The sequence below is a fragment of the Panulirus ornatus genome, chromosome 69 (assembly GCF_036320965.1).
Source record: "Panulirus ornatus isolate Po-2019 chromosome 69, ASM3632096v1, whole genome shotgun sequence".
Classification (NCBI taxonomy): domain Eukaryota; kingdom Metazoa; phylum Arthropoda; class Malacostraca; order Decapoda; family Palinuridae; genus Panulirus; species Panulirus ornatus.
Window position 1 is genome coordinate 13,988,785 of NC_092292.1, and position 19,117 is coordinate 14,007,901.

At 39.9% G+C, this 19,117-nt stretch overlaps 1 protein-coding gene across 1 annotated transcript in view; it reads right to left on the reverse strand.

Moving 5' to 3' along the window:
• Positions 1–2,825: 2,825 nt before the first annotated feature.
• Positions 2,826–19,117, reverse strand: part of Mob4 (MOB kinase activator 4) — a 57,046-nt gene continuing 40,754 nt past the window's right edge. The window contains exons 4-6 of the mRNA XM_071660216.1: positions 9,732–9,843; positions 8,870–9,034; positions 2,826–5,946 (exon numbers count right to left, since the gene is read on the reverse strand). Coding sequence (XP_071516317.1) covers positions 8,909–9,034; positions 9,732–9,843 — 238 coding nt within the window. The 3' untranslated portion in view covers positions 2,826–5,946; positions 8,870–8,908. The remainder of the gene's footprint in view (positions 5,947–8,869; positions 9,035–9,731; positions 9,844–19,117) is intronic.

Here is a 19,117-nt window from a genome sequence, read left to right on the forward strand (position 1 = left end):
TTTGTGCAAGCCATCGCTGCTTCCCTAAATACGTCCCATTCCTCCCCCACTCCCCTTATGTCATTTGCTCTCACCTTTTTTCCATTCTGCACTCAATCTCCCCTAGTGCTTCCTCACACAAGTCTCCTTTCCAAGCTCATTTACTCTCATCACTCTCTTCACCCCAACATTCTCTCTTCTTTTCTGAAAACCTCTACAAATCTTCACCTTCGCCTCCACAAGATAATGATCAGACATCCCTCTAAATGCCCCTCTCAGCACATTAACATCCAAAAGTCTCTCTTTCACGCACCTATCAATTAACACATAATCCAATAATGCTCTCTGGACATCTCTCCTACATACATATGTATACTTAGGTGTATCTCGCTTTTTAAACCAGGTATTCCCAATTACCGGTCCTTTTTCAGCACACAAATCTACAAGCTCTTCACCATTTCCATGTACAACACTAAACACCCTATGTACACCTATTATACCCTCAATTGCCACATTACTCACCTCTGCATTCAAATCACCCATCACCATAACCCAGTCTCGTGCATCAAAGCGGCTAACACACTCACTCAGCTGCTCCCAAAACACTTGCCTCTCATGATATTTCTTCTCATGACCAGGTGCATAAGCACAAATAATGACCCATCTCTCTCCATCCACTTTTAATTTTACCCATATTAATCAAGAGTTTACTTTCTTACACTCTATCACATACTCCCACAACTCTTGCTTTAGGAAATGTGCTACTCCTTCCTTTGCTCTTGTCCTCTCACCAACCCCTGACTTTACTCCCAAGACATTCCCAAACCAATATTCCCCTTTATCCTTGAGCTTGATTTCACTCAGAACCAAAGCATCCAGGTTCCTTTCCTTAAACATACTACCTATCTCTCCTTTTTTCTCATCTTTGTTACATCCAAACACATTTAGACACCCCAATCCGAGCCTTCGAGGAGGATGAACACTCCTCGCATGACTCCTTCTGTTTCCCTGCTTCCCCTTTTAGAAAGTTAAAATACAAGGAGGGGAAGGTTTCTAACCCCCCCCCACTCCCATCCCCTTCTACGACAACATACATATATGTTGTGGATGAGAGGGCTTGGGAAGCGAGTCAGCAGTTGTTCACTGATGATACAGCGCTGGTGGCTGATTCGGGTGAGAAACTGCAGATGTTGATGAATGAGTTTGGTAAAGTGTGTGAAAGAAGAAAGCTGAGAGTAAATGTGAATAGGAGCAAGGTTATTAAATTCAGTAGGATTGAGGGACAAGTTAATTGGGAGGTAAATTTCAATGGAGAAAAATAGGAGGAAGTGAAGTGTTTGAGATATCTGGGAGTGGATTTAGCAGCTGATGAAACCATGGAAACTGAGGTGAGTCACAGTATCCGGGAGTGGATTTAGCAGCTGATGGAACCATGGAAACTGAGGTGAGTCATAAGGTGGGGGAGGGGGCGAAGGTTCTGGAAGTGTTGAAGAATGTGTGGAAGGCGAGAATGTTATCTCGGAGAGCAAAAATGGGTATGTTTGAAGGAATAGTATTTCCAACAATGTTATATGGCTGCCAAGCATGGCCTATAGATAGGGTTGTACAGAGGAGGGCGGATGCATTGCAAATGAAATGTTTGAGGACAATATATGGTGTGAGATGGTTTGATCTAGTAAGAAATGTGGTAATAAAAAGTGTGGTTGAGAAAGTAGAAGAGTGTGTTGAAATGGTTTGGACACAAGGAGAGAATGAGTAAGGGATGACTAACAAAGAGGATATATGTATCAGAGATGGAGGGAACAAGAAGAAGCGGGAGACCCAGTTGGAAATGGAAGGATGGAGTGAAAAAGATTTTGATTGATTGGGGCCTGAACATACAGGAGGGTGAGAGGCATGCAAGGAATAGAGTGAATTGGAACGATTTGGTACACTGGGGTCGATGTGCTGTCACGAATGAACCATGACATGTGAAGTATCTGGGGTAAACCATGGAAAGGTCTTTAGGGCCTGGATGTGGATAGGGAACTGTGGTTTCAGTGCTTTCCACATGACAGCTAGAGACTGAGTGTGAATGAATGTGGCCTTTTTTTTAATGTTTTCCTGGCGCTACCTTGCTTAAGCAGGGGATAGCGATGCCATTTTCCTGTGGAGCGAGGTAGCGCCAGGATCGGATGAAGGCAAGCAAGTAGGACTTGTATATATATGTGCGTATGTGGGCATTTATGTATATATACGTGTATATGAGTGGATGGGCCATTCTTCGTCTGTTTCCTGGCACTACCTCGTTGACACAGAAAACATCCATTAAGTACAATAACAGTAATAACATACATGTGTTATAGCTGCTTCCCAAATTCTGGCTTCAAATTTACAGTACTTCCTATTTTCATGTGAAAATGGCTAAGCCTACATAACATGAGCAATAATAATACTAAAATAATCTATTATCACATTATAATTCATCTAATTTTGAGTATAATTCTAAAAATGTAAAAGAGAAAAAATCAAAGTCTCTTTAAAATAAGAATATCGGTGAGCATTCCATAAAACCAACATATTATCTTCAAGACATCTGGATACTGACCTGTGTACGACCAGCATCCACTGATGTCCACAATTGTATATATCAGTATAATAGTAATTTTGCAGTTAAATTCTGGACATTGCTTTTCTCCCTTGCCAGATCCTGAAAGCTCTCCTTTTTAATTTATTCATTATCATATCTATTTATCTATCTTTCTAGCAATATCTCAAACACTAAACAATTTTATGATAGTATCATTTACCTTTAATTCAGTTATTTTCATTCTCATACACAATATCATCTACCTTGTCTGATTTACTTTTTGATACTCATCCCACTTTTATCTCTCATACTTCATTGTGTTTCACATGTGATCCACGTAAATCACAAAAATCTTTTAAAAACAATAAGCACAATTAAAGATACAGCCCTGAAATTTCTACAAGGACTTCAATACGTAAACTTCTACAAAATTTACATTTCTATCGTGGGAAGCTAACATTACCAGTTTCATGTCAGTAAAACCGTACAATTTAACAAAATAAACAAGGTTAAAGCTGAGCTTCAGCTATAAAACAGCAAGATATTCATCAACAAGATATCCAGACTCATTAGCAGAAGCTACAGATGCAAACTGTATCCTAATATTTATCACTTTCTTTCAGTACACAGTTAACCGCAATCTTTTCCCAAATATTTCAGAAGAGAATATATAAACAATGAATTTTACTACTTGAAAAATAAGAAAAAAAAATCCCAGAATTCTGGCTGAAAAGCAAGAAATTATAGAGCCATTATATATTCTATATCTCTTATGCCTGTTTTCTTCAGGAACTCCCTTAAGGGGGTGGCCACAGCAAAAAGCCCCCACGACTGATAAACTCGAGTGCACTTAATACAGAGATTTAATATATTTATTTTTATTATACTTTGTCGCTGTCTCCCATGTTAGCGAGGTAGTACAAGGAAACAGACAAAAGAGTGGCCCAACCCACCCACACACGCACATATACATACCTATACATTTCAACATATACATATATATACATACACAGACATATACATATATAAACATGTACATAATTCATACTTGCTGCCTTTATTCATTCCCATCGCCATCCTGCCACACTTGAAATAACCCCCTCCCCCCGCACGTGTGTGAGGTAGCACTTGGAAAAGACAACAAAGGCCACATTCGTCCACACTCAGTCTCTAGCTGTCATGTATAACGTACCGAAACCACACCTCCCTTTCCACATCCAGGCCCCACAAAACTTTTCATGGTTTACCCCTGATGTTTCACATGCCTTGGTTCAATCCACTGACAGCACGTCGACCCCGGTATACCACATCATTCCAATTCACTCTATTCCTTGCACGCTTTTGACCCCCCCTGCAAGTTCAGGCCCCGATCGCTCAAAATCTTTTTCACTCCATCCTTCCACCTTCAATTTGGTTTCCCACTTCTTGTTCCCTACACCTCTGACACATATATCCTTTGTCAATCTTTCCTCATTCATTCTCTCCATGTGACCAAACCATTTCAACACACCCTCTTCTGCTCTCTCAACCACACTCTTTTTATTACCACACATCTCTCTTACCCTTTCATTACTTACTCGATCAAACCACCTCACACCATATACTGTCCTCAAACATCTCATTTCCAACACATCCACCCTCCTTCGCACAATCCTACCTATAGCCCACACCTCACAACCATATAACATTGTTGGAACCACCATTCCTTCAAATATACCCATTTTTGCTTTCCGAGATAATGTTCTCGCCTTCCACACATTTTTCAACACTCCCAGAAATATTCCTTTCCAAACCATATTCTCAAATGTCTGTCAACTTGCTCTGCCCCTTTAAAAGCGTGCATTTCAAGAAAAAAAGTGCTAAAAGGATCTGTATGGATATATGCCAGTTTTCATCATCTTTCTAAGTCACGTTCAAGCACAGAGCTTTATCCCTTCAGAAACAATGTATCTACAAACATACCTAACAACAATGCAGGTCACTACTGGTCAATCATCATGCCAAAGAAAATCTTCCACATTGAAAATTTAGAAGAAATTATACAGTGGACTTAACATCTTGAGTGTCTTACAGTTCACAATATTAAATTCAGTGATTCCATCTGGTTCAATGACATTACTGTTTCATCTATAACATTCAAATTAATACTGTGTATGTCTAGTACACTGAAACAAAAAATAAATAAACTGAATATCAGGCTGAACAGGCAGTAATACTGTATATAAGTGACCATACAGAAGTTCAATGTAATAATGAAACAGTATTTCAAAACTCAAAGTATCTTGTGAAACAAATAGTATGTTTCTGCTACCTCTCTATCATTCAAATGGTTAGCATGTGTAGTACAGATAGTTTCAGATAAAGCATCTGTTTTGAGTATAACATTTACTACATACTTTTGACTTTAACATACAGCAATGTAAGTAACATTACAAAGTACATGCATACCCTTGTATTAATTCGCCATAAAAGAAGTATACAACTAATCTAGAAAAATGATGCATCATAATAGGTCTTCCTCATTCATTCCAGTTAATGTTTTATTCTTCAGTCATTCAAAAAGTGTGTCAAATACAACACATTATTGTTTCTAACCAACCTGAGCTTCAAAGCCCCAAAGCCATATGACTAGACAAGGACCCTAGATTTCACCCCACAGAATAAGGAAGGCCTTCATTTCTGACTGGTAGTCATTTGTACACTTGACTGCTGGCCTTTAGCTTCCCAGCAATTCAATAAAGGTAATACTTAAGGTTCTGAAGTTCACTGTATAAGCCTTTCAGCAAATACGGCTTACAAACTGGTAAACTTCCAAAGGTCAATCATCATGGATTCTCTGCATCATCCTGGTTACCTTCACTCATAACTTTGCCACATAAGGGTTTCCAAAGGTAACACTGTCAGGTGCTGTGGTTTGCAATCATAGTCTTATATTCAATGACAAGTCTTATATTCACATCTTTTTCAAACCTAATCAGATCTATTGGGGTGATTATTCTGATAGTCTTAAAGGGGAGTTAATTTACATATAGAATATGAGCATCATTATTTCTAAAGACTTATGATTTAAAAAATCACAGTATGAACTTTGAAATATATATAATCATCCAAAAAACTGCCTCAGATAATAGTGAACTTTATCTTTTTTTTCACGATCTTTTGGAACATTTTCTCAGGCCCTAATATCAAAATTCAGATCATGAACCAATCCAACAGCTATTTTTCAGACTTTTCAGGCCTGAATTTCAAATTATGCAAAAACCATGTTTCTTCCAATTACTGCGTACCCATACGAATCTTGTCTTCTTTGCCAGGGTAACTTGGTAAAAATGGAATAGTTTTAGCTTGTGCCAACCTGCAATCCTTGTATCTGTACCATGATTTGAGTTTCAGCCAATCTGTAAAATGAATGGGCCAACATAAGGTTACAAATTTCATCTGTAAATTAAACTATTTCTAGGATAAGTTAACATTCATGGAAATAAAACTTTTTTCTTTATTTCACCAAGAAAACAAAAGACTAAATACTGACTGCATACTGACTTGCATCTTTATTCTTACATATGTCAAATCTATATAAGTGTATTAGATAACTGTCTAGACACTCCTCAACTTACATAAGGGTTACATTTCCAATAACAGAGCATAAAATGAAATTTCCACAAATTGAAAGCCACAAAATTTCACCCAAAATCCCATCACATGGAATAGTCAAGCCTCCACTCCCTGCTAACTAGTTCATTTTCTCTGGTATCGCATAGTACAGGGACCTGTTTTCTATTGCTGTCATGTGCTGCACGCTGTACTATACTTGTCCAAGACACTTACAACATCCAAATTTTCAGACTACAATACCATCAAAACTTAAAACACCACCACACTGAGTGACAGAAATATGAGAAAGAAATTCTCTCTTATTCTCTGATGCCCATTCCCTAAAGGTACTCCATCAAGGAGGCAGCCATGACTAAAGTTTCTCAATTACTGGTGAACTCTAGTGCTACTTCTTAGCCTTTAGTGCCTAACACTTAACAGGCTACCAGCAAAGGGCAACTCTAATGGTGTTTCCAGAGGTTCCTATCTAATGTTCCTATTCACTACTTTTACTTATGAAATTCCTAACTACAAAAAAGCAACAAGAAAAGAATTAATTATGCTCATACTTTATGAAGGAGGCATTTTTGTGATGGATGACAAAGAACTTAAATGCTAGATAAAAAAGAAGTGAGTCAGTTGTTGTTCGCCGATGATACAGCTCTAGTGGCTCATTCGAGTGAGAAGCTGCAGAAGTTGGAGACTGAGTTTGGAAAAGTGTATAAAAGGAGGAAATTGAGAGTAAATGTAAAAAAGAGCAAGGTCAATAAGTTCAGTAGAATTGAGGGACAAGATAAATAGGATATAAGTTTGAATGGAGAAAAATTGGATGAATAGAAGCGTTTTAGGTATCTGGGAGTGGACTTAGAAGCAAATGGAACCATAGAAGCAAAAGTGAGTAATACGGTGGGGGAGGGGGTGAAGGTTCTGGGAGAGATGAAGAATGTATGGAAGGAGAGAACATTATCTCAGAGAGCAAAAATGGATATGTTTGAAGGAATAGTAGTTGCAAGGTATTTGCTATCAATACAGTTGTACGGAGGATGGTTGAGGTGTTGGAAATTAAATGTTTGAGGACAATATGTGGTGTGAGGTGGTTTGATCGAGTAAGTAATGATAGGGTAAGAGAGATATGTGGAAATAAAAAGAGTATGGTTGAGAGAGAAGTAAAGGGTGTGTTTGTTTTGACATAAAGAGAGAATGAGCAAGGAAAGATTGGCAAAGAGGATATATGTGTCAGAGGTGGGGGGAATAAGAAGCAGGAAACCAAATTGGAGGTGGAAGGATGCAGCGAAAAAGATTTTAAGCGATCGGGGCCTGAACATACATGAGGGTGAGAGGCATGTAAGAAATACAGTGAATTGTAACGATGTGGTATACCGGGGTCAATGTGCTATCAATGGATCGAACCAGGGCATGTGAAACGTTTGGGGTAAATCATGGAAAGGTCTGTGGGGCCTGGATGTGGGTAGGGAGCTCTGGTTTCAGTGCATTACACATGACAGTTAGAGACTGAGTGTGAACGAATGTGGACTTTGTAAGTTTCCCTTGCACTACCTTGCTGAAGCAGGGGGGTTCCAATGCTGTTTCCTGTGAGGCAGGGTAGTGCCAGGAATGGATGAAGGCAAGCAAGTATGAATATGTCTATGTATGTGTATGTATATGGTTATATTAATATGTATGTATATGTGCGTGAATGGGTGTTTATGTATATATATGTGTATATGAGTGGAAGGGCCATTCTTCATCTGTTACCTGGCACTACCTCACTGACACAGGAAACAGCGATCATGCATAATAATAATAATAAAAAATGATGGAGCAGAGGTTTTTAGAGGTTGTAGGTTGGAATGGCAGGTCTGAAGTTAAGAGGTGGATGGTTGAGACTTGGATGGAGCAGGCTATTCAATTTTCCCCACAAACCTGTCGAGAGATATAGTGATGAAGTGAGGAGAGGGGGGTGAGTATTTTGATTGCCTGCTAAATGTGTTAATGATAGGGTGGCAGATGGAGGGTGGATGGTGGCCCTTATTTCTCTTTGTATATTACTTTATAACTGGCCAGCATCTTAATTCCTGCCTACTTTTAAAAATTGTGAGGAGTCTCAGATCCATCTCAAACTGTGCCATTGCCAATGCTATTTCACAAAATGCAATAACCTCCTTAGTGCTGAATCGTAGTGATTTGATTCGTCAACTGGTTCATCTTCATCCTCCGCTGTACCCTGAGTCAACTAAGCTATTTTTAGAGTTCTCTAGAGGAAGCTAGCCCAAGCTCATGTCAGACTGAAGAGAGTGTTTGCCCGCTTTTGCACTTCTTTATAATTTCCATCTTCATCTCTAAATCAATCACTCTGTGTTTATGAGAAAGTCTTCTACTCTTATCATCACTTGGTCATTTTCCAGTTTTCCTTTCAATACGAGTCAGAATTTCGGGCAATATTTACACTAAAAATGATTGGGAGTTCTGAAACAATGGGGTAGAGATGCACGCAGTACAAATGTAACTGCATCACTGTGTACCAGGGGGAAAAGGCTGCACACCTACAGATCCCTCTAACATATTGCTTCATGTGCACTACGCATTTCCATTACTAAAGCAAAATTTTTTGGTTCTCAAAATAATATGGTCCTTCAAGTTATAGGAAACTTTGTGTAAAATCAGAAATCCATATATCAAATCTTTCGTAAATCGGGGAGTGTCTGTATAAATAATGATCTTACTCACTGGCTACTATCCATAACTTTCTTCTATCATTCTCTTTCTCTAAGCTTCAGATTCCCCTTGTCCAGCACCTTCATCTTCTAGGATGGGAACGATAAGATTGTCACGAGACATCAGGTTGTACTTAGTCACAAAAACAGTGAACCGACGACATAAAGTGGTTTCTGCCTGTGGAACGAAAAAAATAATTATTTCCAGTTCATAAATAGTTCATAAATCTATTAAAACTTTACAAGAGGATAAAAATTAACCTTTCTAATGAGATCTGTAGATACAAGTTAAAATAGTTAAAAAAGGATGTATGTCAATAACATTACTAGTTCACTGAACTATAACCAGCATCAAGTTTGTATTCATGAAATATAAACACAAATGAAAATAAAATGACTGTTAGAGACTATTACAATTTTCACTATGTAATAAAGTTTGGTTTATCATTTCTAATACATAAACACACAAAAAAGGAAGAGCAATAGTAATGAATGTAGTCACGATAAAAAAAGAGGCCTGTAATGAAACCATTGTCCTGCTGACACAAACCCTACACTTGTGAATGAGCACATCTGAGACAGAAAAGTTTAGAACCCTCTTCGCCCAATGAATAAATGAAGCAGTCAGAATGTTGCTAGATATGAGAGAGAAACAAAACTGAAGAGTAGGGTATATTTGGTTGCGAGCAAATGGTAATTCCAATGGGTGATATATGTAAATGATAATTCTGATGACTTAAGTCAGTAAGAGTACCCAAAAGATTCTCCATGGATCCCTAATTCATTTATTGCTAAGAATATATAAAAATACTAAGGAAATGAAGGATTCTTAACCTAGCAACCAATACAAATGACACTTCATTAATACATCATACCTCGAATTCATCAAAGATTTGTCTGTGATGAAAGTAAGCATGTGAAAATATCCTGTAAACCCGCCGACACACTGACCCTAACTTGGCCACTGATGATTCTTTGATGCTCACTCTGAAAAAGATTAAAAGGAATTTTCAAAACAAATGCAGTTTGCATACATGTATACAAACTGTCCTTTGATCTCTGCTCCAATGGAAATCAGCTTTGGAATAGGCAACATGAATGATGGGATAAATATCTTCTCCCTTTTCCTTCTTTGGTCTCATTCTCATTACAAAGTACTTGACAGTTTAATAAATATTCTCTAACGCCATACCAAAAAAAAAATATCTCTAAGCCATATCTCTAACATCAAACTATTAAATTCTTCCTCATTTCCACCATATCTTCAGGATTGAACCATACTTATGAAATTAGTTACATGTGTAGCTAAAGCCTTACGAAGTAGAATAGGAAATATCATACTTCTTAAAGCACACATTATACCTATATTTCATAAAAATCAAGACAACAAATAAATGTTTCAATTAATATTCTGAACTCCATCACACAGTAACTCATTTTCAATTCGACAATTTCTTTTATGCCTAGCTACCTTTCCCATTTCAATAAGAGTCAATTCATTTGCGCACATCCAGTTTTATGCTAATATATACATATATATGATGTACAAAAACAGGTACTACCAAGCAAGCACCAATCACAGACCGTGTGCCCTAAAAGGTTCAGCCAACTGACAGCACACTGCCCTCCATATACCATATCAATCCACTGTAAACCTCCTGCACTCTTGAATGCTTAGGCAGTGATACCCCAAAGCCTCCTCTAGTAAACTACATCCTGCAACTTCTCAGTCTATTCTCAGCGGAAGTGAGTCACAGGGTGGGGGAGGGGGCAAAGGTTCTGGGAACTATGAAGAATGTGTGAGAAAGAATGTTATCTCAGAGAGCAAAAATGGGTATGCTTGTAGGAACAGTAGTTCCAACACTACTATATAGTTGCAAGGCATGGGCTACAGACAGAATTGTACAGAGGAAATGAGATGTTTTGAGGACAATGTGTGGTGTGAGGTGGTTTGAGTAAGTAATGAAAGGGTAAGAGAGATGTGTGGAAATAAAGAGTGTGGTGGAGAGAGCAGAAGAAGGTGTGTTGAAACGGTTTGGACATGTGAAGAAAATGAGAGAGGAAAGATTGACAAGGAGGATGTATGTGTCACACATAGAGGAAACAAGGAGAAGTGGGAGACCAAATTAGAGGTGGAAATATGGAGTGAAAAAAATTTTGAGTGATCAGGGCCTTAACATACAAGGGGGTGAGAGGCATGCGAGGAATAGAGTAAATTGGAACAATGTGGTATACTGGGTCGACGTGCTAATAATGGACTGAACCAGGGTATATGAAGCATCCAGTATAAACCATGGAAAGGTCTGTGGGGCCTGGATATGGAAAGGGAACTGTGGTTTTGGTGCATTACACATGACAGCTAGAGACTGAGTGTTAAAAAATGTGGTCTTTCTTGTCTGTTCTCATGGCACCACCTCGCTGAAGCAAGGGTGTAGTAAAGCTGTTTCGTGTGGGGTAGGGTGACGCCAGGAATGGAAGAAGGCAAGCAAGTATGAAGACGTACATGTGTATATGTATATACACACGTACATACTCATAATTACTGCTTTCATCCATTCCCATCACCATCCCTCCACAAATGAAATAGCAACCCCCCTCCTCCAGCGAGGTAGCGCCAGGAAGACAAAAAGACCACATTCGTTCACACTCAGTCTCTAGCTGTCACGTGTAATGCACCAAAACCACAGTTCCCTCTCCATACCCAGGCCCCACAGACCTTTCCATGGTTTATACCAGACGCTTCACATGCCCTGGTTCAATCCATTGACAGCACATCAACTCCGGTATACCACATCGTTCGAATTTATTCCTTGCATGCCTTTCACCCTCCTGTATGTTTAGGCCCCAATCGCTTAAAATCTTTTTCACTCTACCCTTCCACCTTTGACACATATATCCACTTTGTCAATCCTTCCTCACTCATTCTCTCCATGTGTCCAAACCATTTCAACACACCCCCTTCTACTCTCTCAACCATTCTCTTTTTGCTAACACACATCTCTCTTACCCTTTAATTACTTACTTGATCAAACCACCTCACACCACATACTGTCCTCAAACATTTCATTTCCAACACATCCACCATCCTCTGCACAACCCTATCTATAGCATATGCCTCACAACCATAAACAATGTTGGAACACTATTCCTTCAAACATAACCACCTTTGCTCTCCGAGATAACATTCTTGCCTTCCACACATGTATATATGTGTGTATGGGCGTTTATGTATACACATGTGTATATGAGTGGATGGACCATTCTTTGTCTGTTTCCTGGTGCTACCTTGCTCACGCAGAAAATGGCAATCAAGTACAATAAATAAATAAATATAAACATAACATATTGAGGTGCCTGAGGATTGGCGAAATGCGTGCATAGTGCCATTGTATAAAGGCAAAGGGGATAAGAGTGAGTGCTCAAATTACAGAGGTATAAGTTTGTTGAGTATTCCTGGTAAATTATATGGGAGGGTATTGATTGAGAGGGTGAAGGCATGTACAGAGCATCAGATTGGGGAAGAGCAGTGTGGTTTCAGAAGTGGTAGAGGATGTGTGGATCAGGTGTTTGCTTTGAAGAATGTATGTGAGAAATACTTAGAAAAGCAAATGGATTTGTATGTAGCATTTATGGATCTGGAGAAGGCATATGATAGAGTTGATAAAGATGCTCTGTGGAAGGTATTAAGAATATATGGTGTGGGAGGCAAGTTGTTAGAAGCAGTGAAAAGTTTTTATCGAGGATGTAAGGCATGTGTACGTGTAGGAAGAGAGGAAAGTGATTAGTTCTCAGTGAATGTAAGTTTGTGGCAGGAGTGTGTGATGTCTCCATGGTTGTTTAATTTGTTTATGGATGGGGTTGTTAGGGAGGTGAATGCAAGAGTTTTGGAAAGAGGGGCAAGTATGCAGTCTGTTGGGATGAGAGCTTGGGAAGTGAGTCTGTTGTTGTTCGCTGATGATACAGCGCTGGTGGCTGATTCATGTGAGAAACTGCACAAGCTGGTGACTGAGTTTGGTAAAGTGTGTGAAAGAAGAAAGTTAAGAGTAAATGTGAATAAGAGCAAGGTTATTAGGTACAGTAGGGTTGAGGGTCAAGTCAATTGGGAGGTAAGTTTGAATGGAGAAAAACTGGAGGAAGTAAAGTGTTTTCGATATCTGGGAGTGGATCTGGCAGCGGATGGAACCATGGAAGCGGAAGTGAATCATAGGGTGGGGGAGGGGGCAAAAATCCTGGGAGCCTTGAAGAATGTGTGGAAGTCTAGAACATTATCTCTGAAAGCAAAAATGGGTATGTTTGAAGGAATAGTGGTTCCAACAATGTTGTATGGTTGCGAGGCGTGGGCTATGGATAGAGTAGTGCGCAGGAGGGTGGATGTGCTGGAAATGAGATGTTTGAGGACAATATGTGGTGTGAGGTGGTTTGATCGAGTAAGTAATGTAAGGGTGAGAGAGATGTGTGGAAATAAGAAGAGCGTGGTTGAGAGAGCAGAAGAAGGTGTTTTGAAATGGTTTGGTCACATGGAGAGAATGAGTGAGGAAAGATTGACCAAGAGGATATATGTGTCGGAGGTGGAGGGAACGAGGAGAAGTGGGAGACCAAACTGGAGGTGGAAAGATGGAGTGAAAAAGATTTTGAGTGATCGGGGCCTGAACATGCAGGAGGGTGAAAGGCGGGCAAGGAATAGAGTGAACTGGATCGATGTGGTATACCTGGGTCAACGTGCTGTCAGTGGATTGAATCAGGGGATGTGAAGCGTCTGGGGTAAACCATGGAAAGTTCTGTGGGGCCTGGATGTGGAAAGGGAGCTGTGGTTTCGGGCATTATTGCATGACAGCTAGAGACTGAGTGGGAACGAATGGGGCCTTTGTTGTCTTTTACTAGCGTTATCTCACACACATGAGGGGGGAGGGGGATGTTATTCCATGTGTGGCGAGGTGGCGATGGGAATGAATAAAGGCAGACACTGTGAATTGTGTGCATGTGTATATATGTATATGTCTATGTGTGTATATATATGTGTACATTGAGATGTATGGGTATGTATTTTTGGGTGTGGGGACGTGTATGTATATACATGTGTATGGGGGTGGGTTGGGCCATTTCTTTCGTCTGTTTCCTTGCGCTACCTCGCAAATGCAGGAGACAGCAAAAAAATAAATAAATAAATATATAACATATTGTCTTGAATGGTAATAAGTACCCTGCTGAATAAGCAAACTTATTCTCTCAATACAATATGAATACATGTATATACCCAGACATAAATTTTTCTAGCTCCCATAATTCTTTTACATAAAAGACATAGTTATAGACTCTCCGATAACAAATAATCCTATCATAAACAGGCTTTACATTTCACACATTACACTTAGACTTTCCACACACTAAATGAAGATGTAGTATCCAAATGGGTGTCAATAGTGCATTACTTTCAGGGAATATCTTAATTTAGCATAGGCAAAATTTACTTGCAAGAATATTAATCTGAAGAATAAAATGCAACTTTCCTCTCTCCTTCAACAATTCTGGAATTCACCTCTAAACTCAATGAACATAGTCAGTATTACTGTAACATCTACTCTATCTTGGAAAACCCCTCATTACAAAAATGGCTAAGTCTGCCTCCAAGAAACTGTGATTCCTGTTTATGTCAAAATTGCTTTTCTCCTGAGCAGTTGCTCCATTTATACAAACTATTGATCCATCCTCGTATGGAGTAATGCTCTCACATCTGGAGTGGCTCCAGTACTGCAAACTTACTTGGCAGGGTTGAGTCGAAAACAGTGAAACTGATAAACTCTCCCAGGCTAATTTCAAAACCTGACTCGCCCTATGCAGCAGGGTTGGTTTTTCTTCCCTCTTCTATAGGTACTACTTTGGTTTCTTCACCCAAGAGTTGCCTGCCCGTGTGCCCACACCACTAGCTAGACCACTGTTTCCTTCCCTACACCTTAAACCTTTGAAACTTTCTACCCTCTCATGTCTTTTCTGGTAACTATGACAAGGCACTTTCAAAGACAGGATTTTCACTTCCTCCAAAATTTGCAGTTTCCCTTGTCTCCTATTTTTCCCTTTCATCAATCCCTCTATATTTCAATTAAGGCTTGGTCTTGATATGGACTTTTGTCTGTGACTAAAGCATCCAACTTTAAAAAAATATTAAAGCTAATCTTTAATTAGGTTATCAGTTGAGTTTAAAAGATACCGATGAGCCTCAAAAAGACTGACAGAAGTGCTATAAAAGCACTGCAGGTCATGTGAGAATAGCCTACACTGAAATTGGTCACGATTGCAGAATACTTGCTTAATAGAGATCTAGTGAAATCACCAAGACACACAGGATGTGAGCAAATCTAACTGTATACCATAAACTTTTAATAAAATGACACCAACCTGCTGGGAAAGTATTTGTTCGAGTTGAGAAGACAGGCTGCTCCATCAAGGGTGTGTCGTGTGTAGTCAATAGCAGGGCATTCTTTTGGAGTTTTGTGAGCTGCACACAAAAATATCCACTGTTCTGTTGCTGTCATTTGTGTACAAGTGGATGGCTGACATTCTCCTTGTAATCGCACGGCTAAACCATTCAGTTCCATACAAAACTGCCTGAAAATATGACACTTATGACAAAAATTCATGCTTACACACAGAAACTACATATGCAGCATAATCATCAAGGATAACCATGAAATAAAACCATGAAAACTGTGTATTCACCACCAACTAGTAATTCAATGATATCCCTTTCCTCTTTATACACTCCTTAAAATGACCAGGAACTGAATCTGCAAGGTTCTGAAGTCATTTTGAGCCCATCTTTATCCAAATTTCATGAATGGCCACCTCCAGCTTAGGTAGTGACGAATATGTATAAGAGAAAGCAACAGAAAGTCAAGAGGAAGGTGCAAGGGTCGAAAAAGAGGGCAAATGAGAGTTGGGGTGAGAGAGTATCATTAAACTTTAGGAAGAATATAAAGAAGTTTTTGAAGAAGGTAAATAATGTGTGAAGGACTTGAGAACCAATGGGAACATCAGTGAAGGGGGCATGGGAGGAAGTGATAACAGGTAGTAATGAAGTGAGAAGATGGAGCGAGTATTTTGAAGGTTTGTTGCATGTGTTTGATGATAGAGTGGCAGATGCAGGGTGCCTTGGTCGAGATGGTGAGGGAAGTGGGAGGGTCAGGGATCATGGTTTGGTTATGAGAGACGAGGAGGTGAAAGCCTTGTAGAAGACGAAATCCAGAAAAAAGGCAGGTTTGGATGGTAACACAGTTGAATTTATTAAGAAAGGGAGTGACTGTGTTGTTGACTGGTTGGAAAGGATATTCAATGTATGTATGGATCACAGTGAAGTGCCTGAGGACTGGCAGAATGCATGCATAGTGCTACTGCAAAAGCAAAGGGGATAAAAGTGAGTGTTCAAACTACAGAGGTATAAGATTGAGTATTCCTGGGAAATTATATGGGAGGGTATTGATTGAGAGAAAGAGGACATGTGCAGAGCATCAGACTGGGGAAGAGCAATGTGGTTTCAGAAGTGGTAGAGGATGTGTTGGATCAGGTGTTTGCTTTGAAGAATGTATGCAAGAAATACTCAGAAAAACAGATGGATCTGTATTTAGCATTCATAGATCTGAAAAAGGCATATGATTGGGCTGATAGAGATGCTTTGTGGAAAGTCTTAAGATTATATGGTGTGGGAGGTAAGTTGCTAGAAGCAGTGAAAAGTTTTTACCAAGGATGTAAAGCATGTGTATGAGTAGGAGGATAGGAGAGTCAATGGTTCCCAGTGAAAGTTGGTCTGTGGCAGGGGTGTGTGATGTCCCCATGGTTGTTTAATTTGTTAATGCATGGGGTGGTTAGGGAGGTAAATTTAAGAATTTTCCTGAGAGGGGTGAGTATGCAGTCTGTTGTGGTTGAAAAAGCCTGGAAAGTGAGTCAGTTGTTGTTTGCTGTTGATAAAGCTATAGCAGCTGATTCAAGTGAGAAACGACAGAAGTTGGTGACTGAGTTTGGAAAAGTGTGTGAAAGGAGAAAATTGAGAGTAAATGTGAATAAGAGCAAGGACCTTTTATTAGGTTCAGTAGGGCTGAGGGACAAGTTAATTGGGAGGTAAGTTTGAATGGGGAAAACTGGAGGAAGTGAAGTGTTTTAGATACCTGGGGGTGGACTTAGCAGCAAAGGGAACCATGGAAGCAGAAGTGAGCCAAAGGGTGAGAAAGGGGGCGAAGGTTCTGGGAGCAATGACAAATGTGTGGAAGGAGAGAAAATTACCTCAGTGAGCAAAAATGGGTGTTTGAAATGTTGTATTTAAAGGATTAGTAATTCAAACAATGTTGCATAGTTGCGAGGCATGGGCTACAGATAGGGTTGTACAAAGAAGAGTGGATGTGCTGAAAATGAAATGTATAAGGACAATATGTGGTGTGAGGTGCTAAGAGAGAAGTGTGGAAATAAAAAGAGTGTGGTTGAGAAAGCAGAAGAGGATGTGTTTAAAGGGTTTGGATATATGGAGAAAAAAGTGAGGAAAGATTAACAAAGAGGATGTATGTGTCAGAGGTGGTGGGAACAAGAAGTGGGATACCAAACTGGAGGTAGAAGGATGGAGTGAAAAAGATTTTCAGTGACCTGGGCCTGAACATACAGGAGGTACTGTTTCCTGTGGGACGGGGTAGCGCCAGGAATGAATGAAGACAAGCATGTATGAATATGTACATGTGTATATACATATGTATATGTCTGCATATGTGTTTGTATATGTATGTATAAGTTCATATGTATATGTATGCATATTGCGTATGTGGGTGCTTATGTATGTATATACATATTTATTTATTTTATTTATTTTGCTTTGTCACTGTCTCCCGCGTTTGCGAGGTAGCGCAAGGAAACAGACGAAAGAAATGGCCCAACCCACCCCCATACACAATGTATACACACACACACGTCCACACACGCAAATATACATACCTATACATCTCAATGTACACATATATATACATAAACAGACACATACATATATACCCTTGCACACAATTCACACTGTCTGCCCCCATTCACTCCCATCGCCACCTCGCCACACATGGAATACCATCACCCTCCCCCCTCATGTGTGCGAGGTAGCACTAGGAAAAGACAACAAAGGCCCCATTCGTTCACACTCAGTCTCTAGCTGCCACGCAATAATGCCCGAAACCACAGCTCCCTTTCCACATCCAGGCCCCACACAACTTTCCATGGTTTACCCCAGATGCTTCACATGCCCTGATTCAATCCACTGACAGCACGTCGACCCCAGTATACTACATCAATCCAATTCACTCCATTCCTTGCCCTCCTTTCACCCTCCTGCACGTTCAGGCCCCGATCACACAAAATCTTTTTCACTCCATCTTTCCACCTCCAATTTGGTCTCCCACTTCTCCTCGTTCCCTCCACCTCTGACACATATATCCTCTTGGTCAATCTTTCCTCACTCATTCTCTCCATGTGCCCAAACCATTTCAAAACACCATCTTCTGCTCTCTCAACCACGCTCTTCTTATTTCCACACATATCTCTTACCCTTACATTACTTACTCGATCAAACCACCTCACACCACATATTGTCCTCAAACATCTCATTTCCAGCACATCCACCCTCCTGCGCACAACTCTATCCATAGCCCATGCCTCGCAACCATACAACATTTTTGGAACCACTATTCCTTCAAACATCCCCATTTTTGCTTTCAGAGATAATGTTCTAAACTTCCACACATTCTTCAAGGCTCCCAGGGTTTTTGCCCCCTCCCCAACCCTATGATTCACTTCCACTTCCATGGTTCCATCTGCTGCCAGATCCACTCCCAGATATCTAAAACACTTTACTTCCTCCAGTTTTTCACCATTCAAACTTACCTCCCAATTGACTTGACCCTCAACCCTACTGTACCTAATAACCTTGCTCTTATTCACATTTACTCTTAACTTTCTTCTTTCACACACTTTACCAAACTCAGTCACCAGCTTCTGCAGATTCTCACATGAATCAGCCACCAGCGGTGTATCATCAGCGAACAACAACTGACTCACTTCCCAAGCTCTCTCATCCCCAACAGACTGCATACTTGCCCCTCTTTCCAAAACTCTTGCATTCACCTCCCTAATGACCCCATCCATAAACAAATTAAACAACCATGGAGACATCACACATCCCTGCAGCAAACCTACATTCACTGAGAACCACTCACTTTCCTCTCTTCCTACACGTACACATGCCTTA